The sequence below is a fragment of the Centropristis striata genome, chromosome 4, assembly GCF_030273125.1.
Source record: "Centropristis striata isolate RG_2023a ecotype Rhode Island chromosome 4, C.striata_1.0, whole genome shotgun sequence".
Taxonomy (NCBI): Eukaryota; Metazoa; Chordata; class Actinopteri; order Perciformes; family Serranidae; genus Centropristis; species Centropristis striata.
The window spans coordinates 39071703-39088571 of record NC_081520.1 but is presented as its reverse complement, the minus strand read 5'-3'; the positions used below and the strand labels follow the sequence as shown (position 1 = coordinate 39088571).

Below are 16869 nucleotides of genomic sequence, written 5' to 3'. Positions count from 1 at the left end.
CCATCTTCATTATGTATGAAAAAAGTTGACAAAGACAAAAACAAAGGACATTTTCACTATAATTTCAGTTAGTTTTGTAACCACACAATACAGTTTCAGTTAATTATCATTATCATGTAACCTTTAACCCTTAAAACAAAGTCTGAAATCTAAAGAAAAAAAAAGCCTTTAAAGAAGTGAGGACCGGCCAAAATGTCCTCACTTTGCAAAAATGTCCTCACTCTGTTGGTTAAAAACGTGTTCCGGTCCCCACTATGTAGGAAGTACAAGAACACACACACACACACACACACACACACACACACACACACACACACTGACACAGTGATCAGTGAATTTGTCCTCTGCATTTAACTCATCCTTGACACAACAATGCTACAGCTATGCTTAGGAGCAGTGGACAGCACATTTTTGCACCCGGGAAGCAGTGGGGGGGTCAGGTGCCTTGCTCAAGGGCACTTTAGTCCTTGACCACAAAACAAGTGTAAGTGTTTAAAAGGAAACTGACTCACTGACTGTAAAAACTCACTGAGGACAAAAAGTGAGATAGGGACAGATTAAGAGGAAGAGAGGGAGATTGGAACAGGAAAGCATGCAGAGGAGGAAGTGGAAAGGATTTTTTTCAGAGCCTTACTTCCTGTTCATTGCTTTGGTTTCTTTTCCAGGCCCTGGGGCTTTATTTCCAGAATATGAGTGATTGTGAAAGTCTGGAGCAGTCGTCGATGTTACACAACAGTAATAAGTCATTTTTCACTGTTTAATCCAGCAAATTAATCAGACTGAAACTTTCCCCCAGTAGACTGAGAGACTGACTGGTTAAAGAGTAGCCTTCTTAGCTTTAACCTTTAGATTTAGATTCAACATATATAATGTTTAAATTTAACATTTGGATTTAATATTTAGCTTAAACATTTTAGCGTAATGTTTAGCTGTATTATTTAGATTTAACATATGAGCCAACAAGCCAATAAATTGTTAATTAACCACATCAACAATCTACAAGAGTTTGCAAGTGCATTGAAAAAAAAAACTAGAGGCTGTGAGAGATTTCCCATCCGTTTCCATCGTGATGATGTTTCATGTTCCCGACAACCACTGTAGTCTCATCTAGCCACTTGTTCTTTTAGGATGTAAAAACTTCAAAATTCACAAGTGGGTTACTTATTTTATGTTGTACAGCAAAACGCGAACATGTCTTATTTTTGTGTTAACCACAGACCTTATTTCAGGCATCTATCCAAAAACGTCATTGATTTTGAGAGGAGAGACCCTAGGGCGCTAAAATGCTGTGTTTTGTTGTACGACATAAAATACTTTTTTTCAGTGCTCTTGCAAACTCTTTTGTAAATTTTAAAAATTAAATTAAATTAAATAAACAATTTATTAGGCTAGTTTTGCTAGCTTGTCAAAGCAGCTGGTTAGCCTGTCGGAGACTGTCTGAAGCAGGTAGTGACTAAGTCATGTGACTGTGGTGTAGTTTGCTATAGCATAACGTTAGCTTTTTTAGGTAACGCTTTATAATAAGGTCCTTAATAACCATTAATTAACAAGTAATAAGGCATTGTTCTCGCTTTAGATCCGGTAGTTGCAAAAAGCATAGTTAACTTATAGTTAACTTATAATAGATGAGCAATAAAGTATATTTTAATATCAATAAGCAAACAAAATAAGATTAATAAACACACAATTATGTTAATAAGGATCTTGTAAGGACTTACAAGGGCCTTATTACTTGTTAATTAATGGTTATTACAAGGACCTTAATATAAAGCGTTACCGCTTTTTACTTTTCATTAAGGCTTCCAACATCTTAAAAGTGGTGTTCATTTGTGAAGATTATCCTGCTGAGCAATACCATAGACCAAGGATGGGCAACTGGAGGCCCGGGAGCTGCATACGTCCCGCACCCTCACTTGAAGTGGCCCTCAGTACAACTACATGCATTTGAGCATGAAATCTTAAAAGTGCAGTGTAAAAATGCACAAAATTACTTCTTCAATTAATGTTTGTCTGCTGTTATTGCACTGAAAAAAAAGAAATCACAGTAAGTGGTTATTTTTTATTTGCTTCAAACCTTTTGTATTCCTATTTATACTGTTATACATGCATTTGAGCATGAAATATGTTAAGTTACTGCACTGTTAACATATTAATATTGCAGTTTCATCATATCTGCTTAAGTGCATCTATCTATCTATCTATCTATCTATCTATCTATCTATCTATCTATCTATCTATCTATCTATCTATCTATCTATCTATCTATCTATCTATAACATGTAACACAGAAGAGACCTCAGCACAGCATGCAGTTTGTCCTCCTCTTGTGTTGTGTGGTTTCCAACAACATCCATCAGCAGATGACCTTGGAAGCAGAGCTCCTCTCTGTGGAGAGCTGAGAGAGGATAGACAATCATAGGACTGTTGTTTACTACCTGGCTTCAGGCCATCTTGCTTTGCTGGTAACACATGGGTATTTGTCAGGCGGGAGTCTTGTTGTCAGACTGAACCTCTAGATGCTTATCAAGTGTGACCTGGAATGATTGTTCCTTGTTTTAGTCTTTCAAAGCCTCTAAAGTTTGTTTGATTATGAGTCGATGCACGCAAATGTTTGTCCTGTGATGAATAGCTGTGACTGTGTGTTGCAAACACTGTTGAGCTTACTTATTGGTGCTAAACAGGAATGTAGGCTACCAAAGACTAAATACGCTCTGCCAAGGCCTCAAGATAAGGATCCACCTTAACCCATAAGAACCCAGACCTATTTACCCTTAAAGGAAAAATAGAACACATTTCTGATGTTTTAAAAAAAATTCCACCCCTACACTGCAAAAAAGCCGACTTGTATTTTTTGGCCTAAAACAGTGGTTTAATTTGGTAAAACTTGGAAATATAGGCTAAATTACTGACATTTAGGGCAATAATGTAAGTTAGCACAGCAAAGGAAGCCAGTTGTCTGCTCAAAAACAAGTTTGTGAGTTGTTGTTACTGATATCTTTAAGTTGGGGTTCACAACAAGGGACAATAGTTCTGCTAACTCTTATTTATTTGTTGTGAAATTTGGTCATTAGCGAAAGCTAGCGGCTAACTGATGCTAGCGGCGCTGCTTGTTACAGCTACAAGAGTAGCCATTAGCGTATCTATGCTAACTCAAAATTGTGGTCACAACATTAGCTGACATTTCATAGTGGCGTTACAATCATGCCAGAGAAATTCAGAGTTGAGCAAACTCAAAAACAAAACTTAAAATATTTAGTTTAATTGTCCAACTTGAAATGTTATCGAAGTTTGTTGCCTTGAAATTTTGAGTTCACCCAACTTTTCTTTTTTTGTAGTGTAAATGTCAAAGATCTGTAATGTGACATATACGATACATTGGGCGTTTATTGTATTTATGTTTATAATATTTCTTATTTTTAAATGAATAAACTAGACACCTTTTCTGCTTACAGAAACAAATTTGCCTTTTTCTTTGCATCTCCACAACATAGATCAAAATTGTGACATTGATAGTGCTGATTAACAATAAATTCTTTTTCAGATTTGTTTTTAAGTAACAATAATAATTAATCAATCATGAATACAAACAAATAACTTTTTTGTTTGCATCTCCATAACATATATCAAAATTGTGACTTTAATTTGTTCAGGAAATATGGTCAGAACACGTTAAATGCAATACAGGACATCCTGTTAACAGATTAGAATTGTTAAATGGGCTTAAACTTTCTTTTTTTTCGCGACCCGGCCCCGGATAAGCGGAAGAAAATGGATGGATGGATGGATGGTTTAAACTTAGCCTCGTAGCAAAAAATAAGCTTTTTGAAATTAGCTACTTTTTCACATTTCTGTTTCCAGTCACAGCCACATTTTGGAGAAGTCACTTCTTGTCAAATTCACCACACCAGGGTGTTGAGTATACGTCGCTTAGGGATTTAATGACTTAAAGGGAAGCATAAAGCTGAATATGGGAGATTCTAGAAGATTTAAAGTGTTTGTTACACGGGTGTCACCATGGGTTCTTATGGGTTAAGATCATATTATTTACAGGGGTATATTTTCACTTTCTGCCCCAGTTGGTAGTCCAGCCTTGTTGATTCAGAACGAAACATGATTTTATAAGATAACTCTATTTTTGTCTTTGATTATTTGTGCTTTTTTTGTTTTCTGGAATGGATGGATGGTCTTTTTCTCAGAACCATATAAACAATGGTTGTCCCTGTGCTGCTGTGTGATAATTTAGGAGGCTGTTGTGTTTTTCTGCTTTCACTCCTCAGTGCTGGTGAATCACGAGTCCATCAGACACAGAGAACAACAAGGTATTTGAGCTCTGTCTAATTTTGGCCAGCAGATGACACCAAACTACTGGTGAAATAAGGCAGAGCAGCCAGTCCCCATTTACTTTTGAAATGTATCTGTCATTGTGCAACAACACCAGTGGTGACAAGTAACTAATTACATTTACTCAAGTTTTTAACTTATGTACAATTTTGATGTTATGGTGCTTTACTTGAATATTTCTTCTTTGTGTTTTTTTTTCCTATGCTAAATATCTACTTTAAACATAACATTTCAGAGGGATATATTGTTCTAATATTGTCATAAAATATTAGTTGCAGCGGACATTGTTGTGCATTACAAAAAGGACACCTGTGAAACAGGTGGAAAAGTTTTCCTCTGTGAATTATTATTATTATTATTATTATTATTAATAATTTTTATTTATTTATGTATTTTTTTATTATTTTTTTAAATTATTATTATTAATTTTTATTTATTTATTTTATTATTATTATTATTATTATTATTATTATTATTATTATTATTATTATTATTATTGTTATCATTTTCCAGGATCATTTTTAAGTGTTTGTTGTAAGTAATTTCATGGAGAAATTAAAACTCAACTGGAAGAAAAAGCATCCTTTTGTGGCCGAAATGAGTATTACAGTATGAGAAAAGAAAAGAAAAAGTTTTTTTTTAACCTGGCAAAATGTTTTTATTTCCCCACCTGTTTCACAGATTTAAAAAAAGAAGAAAGAATACATAGAAAGATTAGTCTGGCAAAACACTTTTTCACCTGTACTTGTGACCTGTAGGTCAGAAAATGGATCCTCAGCGTTTCTGTATTTTGCTGGTACTTAAGTAGTTACTTTTACTTAGACTGAGTTTGAAGCTATTATAAATGCACCACTTTTACTTGTAGGGGAGTATTTTTTTTACACTTATGTGATACTTTTACTAAAGGATCCGAAGGCTTTTTTCACCATGTATTGACACCAACCAATTGGATTTTTCATATGCTTTATTATGGTGCAGTTATTTTGACAACATTTTGTCAAAATAGGACATTTATTTAGCCTATAATGGATGCACAAGGAAGTTATGTACAAAAACAGAAATCTAAAAACTCCTCTGAAACGTTGGAGTTTTGCAACATATTTACGCACTTGTGATATTCTATATCCAGACCCCGAGAGGTCACTTATGATCAGCTTTACTGTACATGCCCACAGAGTACTGTACTGAGCCTCCTCTACCTTCCCAGTGTATCCTCTTTCTTCAAAACTAAATCTACATCCTGCCCTGGGCCTTGTTTTCATTGTTTTCTAATGTGATTACATATCAGTAACCATTCTAGCTCTTCGTGAAAAGAACCAGTATTGATGTACACTAATCAGCACACTGTCAGTCTGATAGATCTAAATTTAGACTCCCCATTTAATATAGCGTCGCTTCATGGTTATTGTATGAATTTTGTTAAAAAATATATGTCGTTAGGAACGCTAAATCCGTCTGCTTATCTCTTAAAATCCCTTGAAATTCGGGTCATATAATTTATGGGTTATGAGTTATTTATGGGCAGTTGAACATTACTTTCTAGACTTTCTATCCATCGTGACATTATCTCACGTCCCTGCAGTCAGAGAGAGGGATTACATGAAAATGAAATGGAGAATGTCATTAAAGTGTAGAAGAATGGCAGATGAATTGTTTCCAAACAGGTGTCCTGGGAGGTAAACTCCTCAGACATGTAAGACTGGAGAGGTTGTAGAAGAGTGACGCATCCGTGGATAGTGTAACAAATGTCTTCTCTGACCATGGGCACTTTAGCACAAACACTGATGCTCCTTTTCATCCTGTATATCTGAGGAACAATGGGGCAGCAACAGTTGTGGCCTATAGCTAGAGAGACTACCTGCAATGCAAGTCTGGGGAGACAATAGAGGAGAGGTTTGTCATGCAAGGGAAATTAACAAAGGTTAATCCTGGTTGGCTGAGGAGATCATTGCTTGTGGCAAGCATGATCACCTTTCAAGGTGATTCATGGTGTTCCATTCAAAAAATGTGAATCCTTTATTCAGGACAGTGAATCCCTGCACAGTGATTTTGAAAAATGTACTCCTTTCTTTAGAGAGTTGTCGAAGTTTCTGGTTGTTAATGAGTACATTTGTAGCTGCAGTGGATGGATATTTGCAAGACATTAGAACCATTTAAGTTTGAGTACCATGTCCCAACCATCCTGTGATGTAGAGCCTGACATTATATTTATACATATATATGTTATAAATCCCCTTTGTGACCAGCAAATACACCCTATTAATCTGTTAATTTGATTATATTGATATTGTTGATTTAAACAGGTTAATAATTATGTTTAGGCATTTTTTAGTTCAGTCTGTTTGAGTCGGGCAGTTTGCAGGGCAGCTATGTTTGCGTTCGGGGGTCCGAATCAGCATGGGTTGAATAATGTGTGTGTACTTACCTGCTGCTGAAAAAGTTTAAGATAAAGAAGTTAAAGTCAAAAACGGTGTCCTTATTCCCTAACCGGAGTACGCTCACGGGTGAAGAGTCCCAGCACAACACTTTCCCCCTATAGTTCTTTAATAATATATATATATATATATATATATATATATATATATATATAATGTATATACAATATTATCAGCCGATATTGGCCTATCAAAGTCATTAGTCGGTATTAGTGTATATTCTGTCTAATATGTGCTTTTATGAAAACTTTTTTTACACAATATATAAAGCAGAAAGTGTTGCATGCTGTGATTTAGAAATGGTGTTAGGTACCACTTTTTTTAAATTCTTTTTTTGCTATTCAGCAATGATGTTTATTAAGCTTTTTATTGTATTACTATTTATTCTTTATTTTCTCAGTTATCATTCATATAATTGGCTGACAATATAATACATTGTTTATATAATATGTAATAACAATATTATTTAATAAAGTTTTATGTTTGAGGAAGAAGCTCTCTGAGTTCATTTGCAGAGTGGTGAAAAATTGATGCACAATAACCCAAAAAAGGTCTATTTTCATTCCAGCTCCAAAAAATTATTATATCTAAATTACCTCTAAAATCAGTCTTGGGATCGGTCTGAAAAATCCCATAACGGTAGGCCTCTAATGAGATGTCCCCTCAACATGTTTATATTTCTTTGCCTTTTGACATACTACACTATTAATTAAAAATGGTGGAGGGAAGTTATTGTTTCATGTAAAGGACACTTTCTGACGAATAGCTGTTTAGTCCTTTAATTCTCAGAAAACAATAATAATAATAATAATAATAATAATAAGTTATTGGGATGATTATTCACTTGTTTAAAATGAATAAAAAAACTTAAAAATGCTTCTTTGTGATTTCATAATATATGCATTAAATGGGTTAAAGAGATCAATATGTCAGAATCAGAATTGACATTTTAAATGATTTTCTTTCTGCATGTTTTCAGTCACTATTCTACTAATAGTATTCAACTGTAGTGTGCTCAATGATCAACAACCTCTAAGTTTAAAAGAATTTAATGAAAAGTGGATAAAATGTGATTATGACCGATTATTATTTTGTTCTTATGGAGTTTCAAAATAAAGTTTTTGTATGGCAGCTTTATTTACCAGTACATATGTACATTGCATCCCAGTCTAAGCTTCATTTGCATCAGAACAAGCAGCCAAAATCTATAACTTTCACCTTCAATAACAATGTTTGGTGCAGAGAAACCTGAAACAGCACCAGAGGGATCTGTGTCAAATCCCACCGACACATTAATCTGCTGGGTTTAGATCTGACAGTGAACCCTGCCAGGAGCTGCTGCTGTCTAAACCAGGAGTCACGGTAGAAACATGGAGAGAGAGAGAGAGAGAGTGTGTGTGTTTGTCTGTGTGTGTGTGTGTGTGTGTGTGTGTGTGTGTGTGTGTGCATGTAAGGGGTCTATAATTAGTTGAAGAAAGGGCTCGAGAGTCTCACCTCTATGGTTTTAGGTGTCTGGAGGCTGTCAGATACTATAAAAGCAGCACTGCAGCACGTCTTCTGTGACACCTGCTCAGGTACCAGCTAAGGTAAGGCTGACTGTCTCATTAGCATTTAAACATCAAAAGAATATTGATTTTAAATTACAACTTTTTAACCCTTTATCAGGCAAAGAACTACATTTGGTAACTTCAGGTATTTTGAAAATTTACTAGATTAAAGTGGCAAATCTACAAGAAAAAAGTTGCAGATTTAAAAGATTTAAAGTGGCAAATTTGCACGAAAAAAGTTGCAAATTTACAAGAAAAAAGTCGAAAAAAAACAACTTTTTTCTCCCAGATTCACTGGGAATTCACTTTAACCCTTAATAGGGCACTCATTGAAATACTTGCAAATTCCAAATTTCAACCCTAGAGAATATTGGGGGATATTACATACTGCCAGAATGCATAAAAAAAACAGATAAAAATAATATTTTAAGAAAAAAGTTTGCAAGATTAAAGTGGCAAATCTACGAGAAAAAAAAAGCGCAGATTTATGAGATTTAAAGTGGTGAATCTGGGAGAAAAAAGTTGCTTTTTTCCCACTTTTTTCTCGTAAATCTGCGACTTTTTTTGCGCAGATTTGCCACTTTAAATCTCTTAAATCTGCAACTTTTTTTCTTGCAGATTTTCCAATTTAATCTAGTAAATTTGCTAATTAGTTAAATTAGTTACCAAATATAGTTCTTTGCCTGATAAAGGGTTAAGGAAAATGCAGTTTCAATTGGGCAATGCTTAATTTTCAACCCAGTTTCATCTTGAAAAACACATACAGTGTTTTTTTTCTAAATAATATTTTTTTTTGTGTATGTGTGTGTTTTTTATTTATTTAAATAGTTTATATATTTTTCTCCATCTAAATACAGATTGATCAATCTGACTGAGCCTCCTCCAGACAGCATGTCTCTGTATCTTTGTCTCCCTCTGCTGGTTGTGCTCCTGCAGCCCGCTCTGTGTCTCTACAACTGCTCCTCTGAGTATGAGAGGACACCGGGTACGTTAACTTATACTTTCACTGAGCCAGATGCTTTAACAGTCTGCATTTAAAATATGTATTTCACGACTTTTGAGTATGGTAACGCTTTATTATAAGGTCCTTAATAACCATTAATTAACAAGTAATAAGGCATTGTTCTCGCTTTAGATCCGGTAGTTGCAAAAAGCATAGTTAACTTATAGTTAACTTATAATAGATTAGCAATAAAGTATATTTTAATATCAATAAGCAAACAAAATAAGATTAATAAAGGCATGGCAAAGACTTAATGGGTGGGTCATGGGTGTTTGTAATGCCATTATTAACACTTATATAAGCTTATAAACACACAATAATGTTAATAAGCATCTTGTAAGGACTTACAAGGGCCATAAGGCTTGTTATGTACTTGTTAATTAATGGTTATTACAAGGACCTTAATATAAAGCGTTACCTTGAGTTTTATTTTGCTGGACAGAAAAAAGGTTGTATTTGTCTATTTGATTTACTTAAAATATATGATTAAATATGTAATTTTATACTTGAATAAGACACATTTAACCCAGTATTTCAACTATAGACAACAAAACTGTATAATAATTAGCCTTATCAGAGTCTTTGGCTAAATACAAGCTATTCACATCATGTCTTGTGGGGTCTAAACAAACAAACAAACAACTGAACAAACAAAAAACTGTATTTTTTCTTCTTTGACAGACAACTCAGACATGATGGTTGACTGTGGCACCAGTATGATCACCCTGGAGATCAACCTGTGCACGGCTCAGTGGTCGGGCTTCAACACCTCAGACTTGGCTCTCAATGGGAACCACAACACTTCGGAGTGCCAGGGCTCCGTCGACACCAGCGTGGACCCTCCAATCATCCGCTACGAGCTCCCTGTTAACCACACTCAGACTAATCCCTGCCGCCAGTCTCTGCAGGTCAGAAAGTCTCTGCTAGAAGATGTTGAATAATGTTCGATCCCTGGAGAAATAGTTCCAGCAACCTGGTCTCACAGGAATCCGTGAAATAGCCATGGAATCACTCAAATTTCCGTGAAACTGACACGGATTTCGCTACAATGCAAGTTAATGACAGTCATATCCCGTGGCTATTCCAAAATGCAAAGTGATTATGTACATTCATTGAGTGAATATTTAGAAAATAAAACATATATTTCTCGCTAGAAATGTGATCAAAATAATTTTTTATGCAGAAACTAAGTCAAAATATTGATTTTTTTCACTAAAAATGAGAGAACTGTCCACCATGTTTTTTGTTCTGACCGCCGGAACCTTGAAAGTCACGTGACTTGGAACAAACCAACAGGAAAAATATCCATGGAATAGCCACGGGATATGACTGTCATTAACTTGCATTGTAGCGAAATCCGTGTCAGTTTCACAGAAATTTAAGTTAAGCGAATCCGTGGCTATTTCACGGATTCCTGTGAGACCAGGTTCGTTCCAGTGACTTAATGTTATGTGGCAGCAGGGGGGAGTAAGGTATATGGGATAAATAAGGTTTTGCATCATGAGCTCTTTAAATAATAGCAGCCAATTATCAAAAATGTTGATGATTTCGATTGGTCTAAGATTGGTGGAGCAAAGATTTGAGAGAAAAAAACTGTGACATGTTGATTTTTTCTTTTTGGTAACAAGTACTGCAGCTGAAATGTTATTAGTATAACATCAAAAAGTGAGGTAGGATGTTGCCTTTAAGTGACTAAAATGGGATTATTAAGCTTAAATTGGGCATTTTTCTGAAGGGAAGCCAGCATGTTTCTAGGCTCTCAGGTAAAAAAAACCTGAGCTACAATGCTATTGTGTGGCACCCTGTCATATGAAAGACATTTTGTATAATTTTGTCTCTTAAAAAATACTGAAGCTGATGTAGTGAATCCATGTAAGCCACAATAATTCAGAATTTGCCATCACTGTATCACACACGCGTCTGTGCATACCAACCATCCAGTTATTCGCGATTTAAATGAATCAATGACTGAAATGATTTATTTAACAAGCTTTTAACATGTACTTGGCAAAAAATTGTCTTTGTATAATTATAGTAGAGATTCAAAAACTAAAAGTACTAAAAATCACTGCACTGCAAAAAAAGAAAAGTTGGGTGAACTCAAAATTTCAAGGCAACAGACATTTTAAGTTGGACAATTAAACTAAATATTTTAAGATTTGTTTTTGAGTTTGCTCAACTCTGAATTCAGATTTTTGTCAACTCAACTGTAAGTTGTACTAACTTATAATTTTACATTGTAAAAACTTTTAATCCTTACTTCTGCTAACTTCTGCAATGTGCTGAATTGGCACGATTGTAACGCTGCTATGAAATGTCAGCTAATGTTGCGACCAGTTAGCATTGATACGCTAATGGCTACTCTTGTAGCTGTAACAAGCAGCGCCGCTAGCATCAGTTAGCCGCTAGCATCAGTTAGCCGCTAGCTTTCGCTAATGACCGAATTTCACCGCTTTCCCGCATTTCACAACAAAGAAATAAGAGTTAGTAGAACTATTGTCCCTTGTTGTGAACCCCAACTTAAAGATATAAGTAACAACAACTCACAAACTTGTTTTTGAGCAGACAACTGGCTTCCTTTGTTGTGCTAACTTACATTATTGCTCTAAATGTCAATTATTTATATTTCCAAGTTTTACCAACTTAAATCACTGTTTTAGGCCAAAAAATACAAGTTGGCTTTTTTGCAGTGTGGTGGTATACAGAATTTTAGTTGGTTTTCTTGGTGATCTACCAAAAAGTGTCCCAAATTACCTTTCTTCAATGTAAAAAGGGCAAGGTCGTGCAATAAATGCCTCTTTTTTTAAATGATTTGTCTTGTACAGATTGTAGATGAGACCCCGGACCCCTCAGGTCCCTTCGCCAGCTTCTCAACTATCCAGTCAGCGATCATCACCGGGTTCATTGACACACCCAGAGCGGACCAGGGTATGATCAGCTACGCCACAGACCTTTACTATCACTTCTCCTGCCGCTACCCGCTGGAGTACCTGATCAACAACACACAGATTGTGGCGTGAGTAAAAAAAAAGCTTCATGGTGTAAAGAAGGTTTTTCCGTCACCTTATTATATTTGTAAACAGCAACACGTGACTTGTATAGAGGGTAATTTTCTTTTCCATGATTTTCTAGATCCTCAGTTTCTGTGGCTACCAGTGATAATAATGGGACATTCATTGATACACTGTCAATGAATGTGTTTAATGTAAGTACTAGTTGCCATTCAGTGGCTTCCTGTGGCTGTGACAGCAAAATTATATATGAAATGAAACTTTCTTTGGTGTCAATGGTGTATGCCCAGAGCAATTTGTACTCTTCAACTGTAAAAATGTAGCATATAGACGTCTTTAAAAAAAAAAAGTCAACTAAAATGTGCTCCATAAAGTGCACATTTAAATAAAAGAATATCTTAAATAAAAATAACCAATGAAATAGTCTTTTTCTGATATAAATATATTTATATAAGAAAAGAATAATGAACATTACAAAATAACTAAATATGACAAACCTTAGTAAGGGCAGTATTAATATATAAAAGATTTTTTTTTTTTAAATATCGAAAAATGCAAAATGGTCTAATTCCATATCACATTATAAAAATACATGGATATATATAACTTTTTCTTCTTATATACTGTACTTCAGAGCTGTTCTCTTGACTTATTATACTCTGATGTCTTATTTCTTCAGGACTCTAACTATAACAATCCCTTAGTCGTTCCTTCGACGGGACTTGAGCTCCGAACCCGGGTCCACGTGGAGGTCAAGGCTGTTAACCTCACAGGAAAGTAAGTAAAAAGTCTTCTTGGAAGAGCGGATGCTCATAGTAAATACACTGCAAAAAAAGAAAAGTTGGGTGAACTCAAAATTTCAAGGCAACAAACTTCGATAAAATTTTAAATTGGACAATTAAACTAAATATTTTAAGTTTTGTTTTTGAGTTTGCTCAACTCTGAATTCAGATTTTTGTCAACTCAACTGTAAGTTGTACAAACTTATAATTTTACATTGTAATAATTTTTAATCCTTACTTCTGCTAACTTCTGCAATGTGCTGAATTGGCACGATTGTAACGCCGCTATGAAATGTCAGCTAATGTTGCTACCACAATTTTGAGTTAGCATTGATACGCTAATGGCTACTCTTGTAGCTGTAACAAGCAGCGCCGCTAGCATCAGTTAGCCGCTAGCATCAGGTAGCCGCTAGCTTTCGCTAATGAATTTCACCGCTTTCCCGCATTTCACAACAAAGAAATAAGAGTTATCAGAACTATTGTCCCTTGTTGTGAACCCCAACTTAAAGATATAAGTAACAACAACTCACCAACTTGTTTTTGAGCAGACAACTGGCTTCCTTTGTTGTGCTAACTTACATTATTGCCCTAAATGTCAATAATTTATATTTCCAAGTTTTACCAACTTAAATCACTGTTTTAGGCCAAAAAATACAAGTTGGCTTTTTTGCAGTGTATGCTTATCTGAAAACAAATATTGAAAGCAAAATAAGCGCAGTATTTTCTTGTAAACAGTGACTCATTGGCCCACTGTCCTCTTTTCAGTTTCCATGTACTGTTGGATCACTGCTTCGGCACTCCTACACCTTACAACATGTCACAGAGTGAGCAGCACAACTTCTTCACTGGGTAGGAACGCACACATCATGAGTGAAGCTTTATACATGTTGGAAATAATTTAATACATAATCTCTTTCTAAATGATTCTGCTCTCTGCTAGCTGTTCTGTGGACCAAAGGACCTCTGTGACAAGCAATGGCCTTTTAACGTATGCCCGGTTTAACTTCGAGGCCTTCCGCTTTGTTCAGCACCGAGACCAGGCAAAGTCCAGCATCTACCTGCACTGCATACTGAGACTGTGTGTGCCCAGCAAGTGTCAAGAGCTGCTGTCTGTAAGTCAAGAACAAAGCACTCTGCTTTCAGAACGTCACAAGAAGTAATGCTAGAACAACAAACATGGCAATATCTGCGGGAAAAAGACTTCAATGATACATATATATATATATATATATATATATATATATATATATATATTTATTTATATATATATCGCAATGTAGCTGACAAAACACACAGGTGCATCTCAATACATTAGAATATGATGGAAAAAAGGCTATTTCCAGTAGTTCAATTCAAATAGCCCCAACCAAGTATTGAGTGCATATAGATGGATATACTTTTCAGAGGCCAACATTTCCATTTTTAAGAGATTTAAAGTGGCAAATCTGTGCGAAAAAAGTCGCAGGGGCATAGGCTTATAGTTGGCACCCAACTGAATTTAAAAACTTTCCTTTGATGGAATTTATTGTCCTGTTGCTTGTCTAAATGCAGATGTGAATACATTTAATAATTGGTTAAACTGTTGGCTGTAAATTGAGTTTTTTTCTTATTGAATGTCTCGTCTTTGGTCACACAGGCCTACTGATTTTTACAATATATTCCATTATATTTTATATTTTATTATATTTTACAATGGCTGCATCTCAAACTACAAGGAGCATAATCAAGTTTTATGATGTCTCCTCATAACAACTTGAGTATCAAAGACATGCTCACATAAGAAGTTTAAAAAAAATCATATGGAAATCCTTATTTTCAAAAATCTTGACTTTGGCTTTTGATAAAAATGTGATTTTTCATATAATATAAATGTCTGTCCATATCAGGATTCAAGACTTTAGACCAAACAGAACAACTCTATCAACATTTTTATTTTATCATAGTCTTTGGGCACAAATTGGTAAAATTTGTTGGCAACAACAGTATCCGATTTTGTCTTCATTGTGATTTCTTTTTTTTATCTTAATCTCAAATAAATCTTGCATCATTTCTTAAACTTAAAATGTATATATAGAAACCATCCATTGACATCATAGATAAAACTAAACCCAATGAGATGCTTTTTGTTTTTAGGCCTGTAACAACAGAAGAAAAAGATCTGTGACTCCTTTTGGAGAACAAAGCAGCGAGTCTGCCACTGTTTCAGTTGGACCTCTTATCGTTGCCAGAGAAGGTAAGACCCAGTAAAACACCATTATAGTGCACAATACTGCCCTACAAAGCAAAAAGGCAGTAACTACGCAGAGTGCAGAACTGAGAAAAATTACTTTTAAGTTATCCTGTAATCTAGCCAGAGTAGTTGTAGGTAGATTATTGGACATGTGGCTGTTACTTTATATTAGCTTATTTTTTGTACATATCAATGCTCATATTTAATTTTATATTTTAACCCTATTTTGCAGTTACTGTATTCTTGCTTTGTATTACTTACCAAAAACGTTGCACCATACCATGGAAAAAGGCAGTATAGATTCTCCAAAAACTATTTTGCCACAACTTGGGCTCTGGGTGTGTTAGATACACCGTATTTGAAATAATTGGAACCATTTGTTTTCCTGAACATGGATATACCAAACTCAAACTAATTTGATCATTTTAGGTCAATATTTTCCACCCGGAAGCTGTTCTGGTGCTGAAACGGCTGATTAAAGTCTCACATTGCTAAGCTGTACTTCACTAGGGCTTTTTGCAGTTACTGTACAAACGACTACCATTTTTCTGCAAAACGACACACATTTGAGATAAGATGCTTTGTCACATAACAAAGCATGCCTTGAATATCATGAAATGATAATAACTCATTTCTGACCAAAAATGCAGTTACTGCCTTTTTGCTTTGTAGGGCAGAATAACAAAAAAAGTTTTCACTGACTCTCTTTCTTGTTTTCCTTTACTAAAGACCAAACATATGCAGCTGCCTACAGTGAGTATATTTTGATCTCATTCTACGTCAGAAATACATTTTAATATCTTACAAGATGCTACGACAACCCAAAAAGCAATCTCAATCAATCTCCTCCTGCGTACCTCAGGTGGCGACGTGCCATCAGAGCGTGATGACGTGGACGTGACGGGGCTGGTGGTGGGGGTGGTGTTCGGCTCGGCTGCTGCTGTCGCGCTGGTTCTGGGCGGCTGGTTTGTCCTGAAGAAGTTTTATTGCTTGGGAGGATTACCGCATGCTTTTCACTGACACTCATCGGCAAATTGTCATCGCCTCGTCGCTTCATATAGTGACTGTATGTTTATTGGGAAGACATAAATCGGATAATGTTGGAATTTGTCAGTAATAATCAGTTGTTTTCAGGCTGTAGTGGAGGAAGTTTTAAGATCTTTTACTTAAGTAAAAGTACTAATATCACACTACAGGTGCATCTCAATACATTAGAATATAATGGAAAAGTCCATTTCCAGTAGTTCAGGTTAAATAACCCCAACCATGTGTTGAATGCATATAGATGGACATACTTTTCAGAGACCAACATTTCCATATTAAGCATACTTTTTAAAATTGGTCTTTTGAAGCATTATCATTTTTTTGAAACACTGAATTTTGGTTCTTCATTAACCCTTTATCAGGCAAAGAACTATATTTGGTAACTTCAGGTAATTTCGAGAAGAAAAGTTGCAAATTTACTAGATTAAAGTGGCAAATCTACAAGAAAAAAAGTCGCAGATTTAAGATATTTAAAG

At 35.2% G+C, this 16869-nt stretch overlaps 1 protein-coding gene across 1 annotated transcript; it reads left to right on the top strand.

The window, feature by feature from the left end:
• The first annotated feature begins 8353 nt into the window (after positions 1 to 8353).
• Positions 8354 to 16642, top strand: LOC131970430 (zona pellucida-like domain-containing protein 1). Its single transcript, XM_059331823.1, has 11 exons — positions 8354 to 8362; positions 9181 to 9308; positions 10008 to 10234; positions 12152 to 12342; positions 12459 to 12531; positions 13017 to 13114; positions 13885 to 13968; positions 14060 to 14231; positions 15253 to 15352; positions 16079 to 16102; positions 16212 to 16642. Exons 2-11 carry the CDS (start codon positions 9215 to 9217, stop codon positions 16367 to 16369), a joined length of 1221 nt encoding a protein of 406 aa, XP_059187806.1. The 5' UTR covers positions 8354 to 8362; positions 9181 to 9214; the 3' UTR covers positions 16370 to 16642.
• The last annotated feature ends 227 nt before the right edge of the window (positions 16643 to 16869 follow it).

Excerpts from the sequence above, each read along its gene's own strand:
- LOC131970430 (XM_059331823.1), top strand. The coding sequence starts at position 9,215 with ATGTCTCTGTATCTTTGTCTCCCTCTGCTGGTTGTGCTCCTGCAGCCC. Across the intron at positions 13,115-13,884 it reads GCTGTTAACCTCACAGGAAA|TTTCCATGTACTGTTGGATC; the intron begins GTAAGTAAAAAG and ends TCCTCTTTTCAG. Across the intron at positions 13,969-14,059 it reads CAGCACAACTTCTTCACTGG|CTGTTCTGTGGACCAAAGGA; the intron begins GTAGGAACGCAC and ends GCTCTCTGCTAG.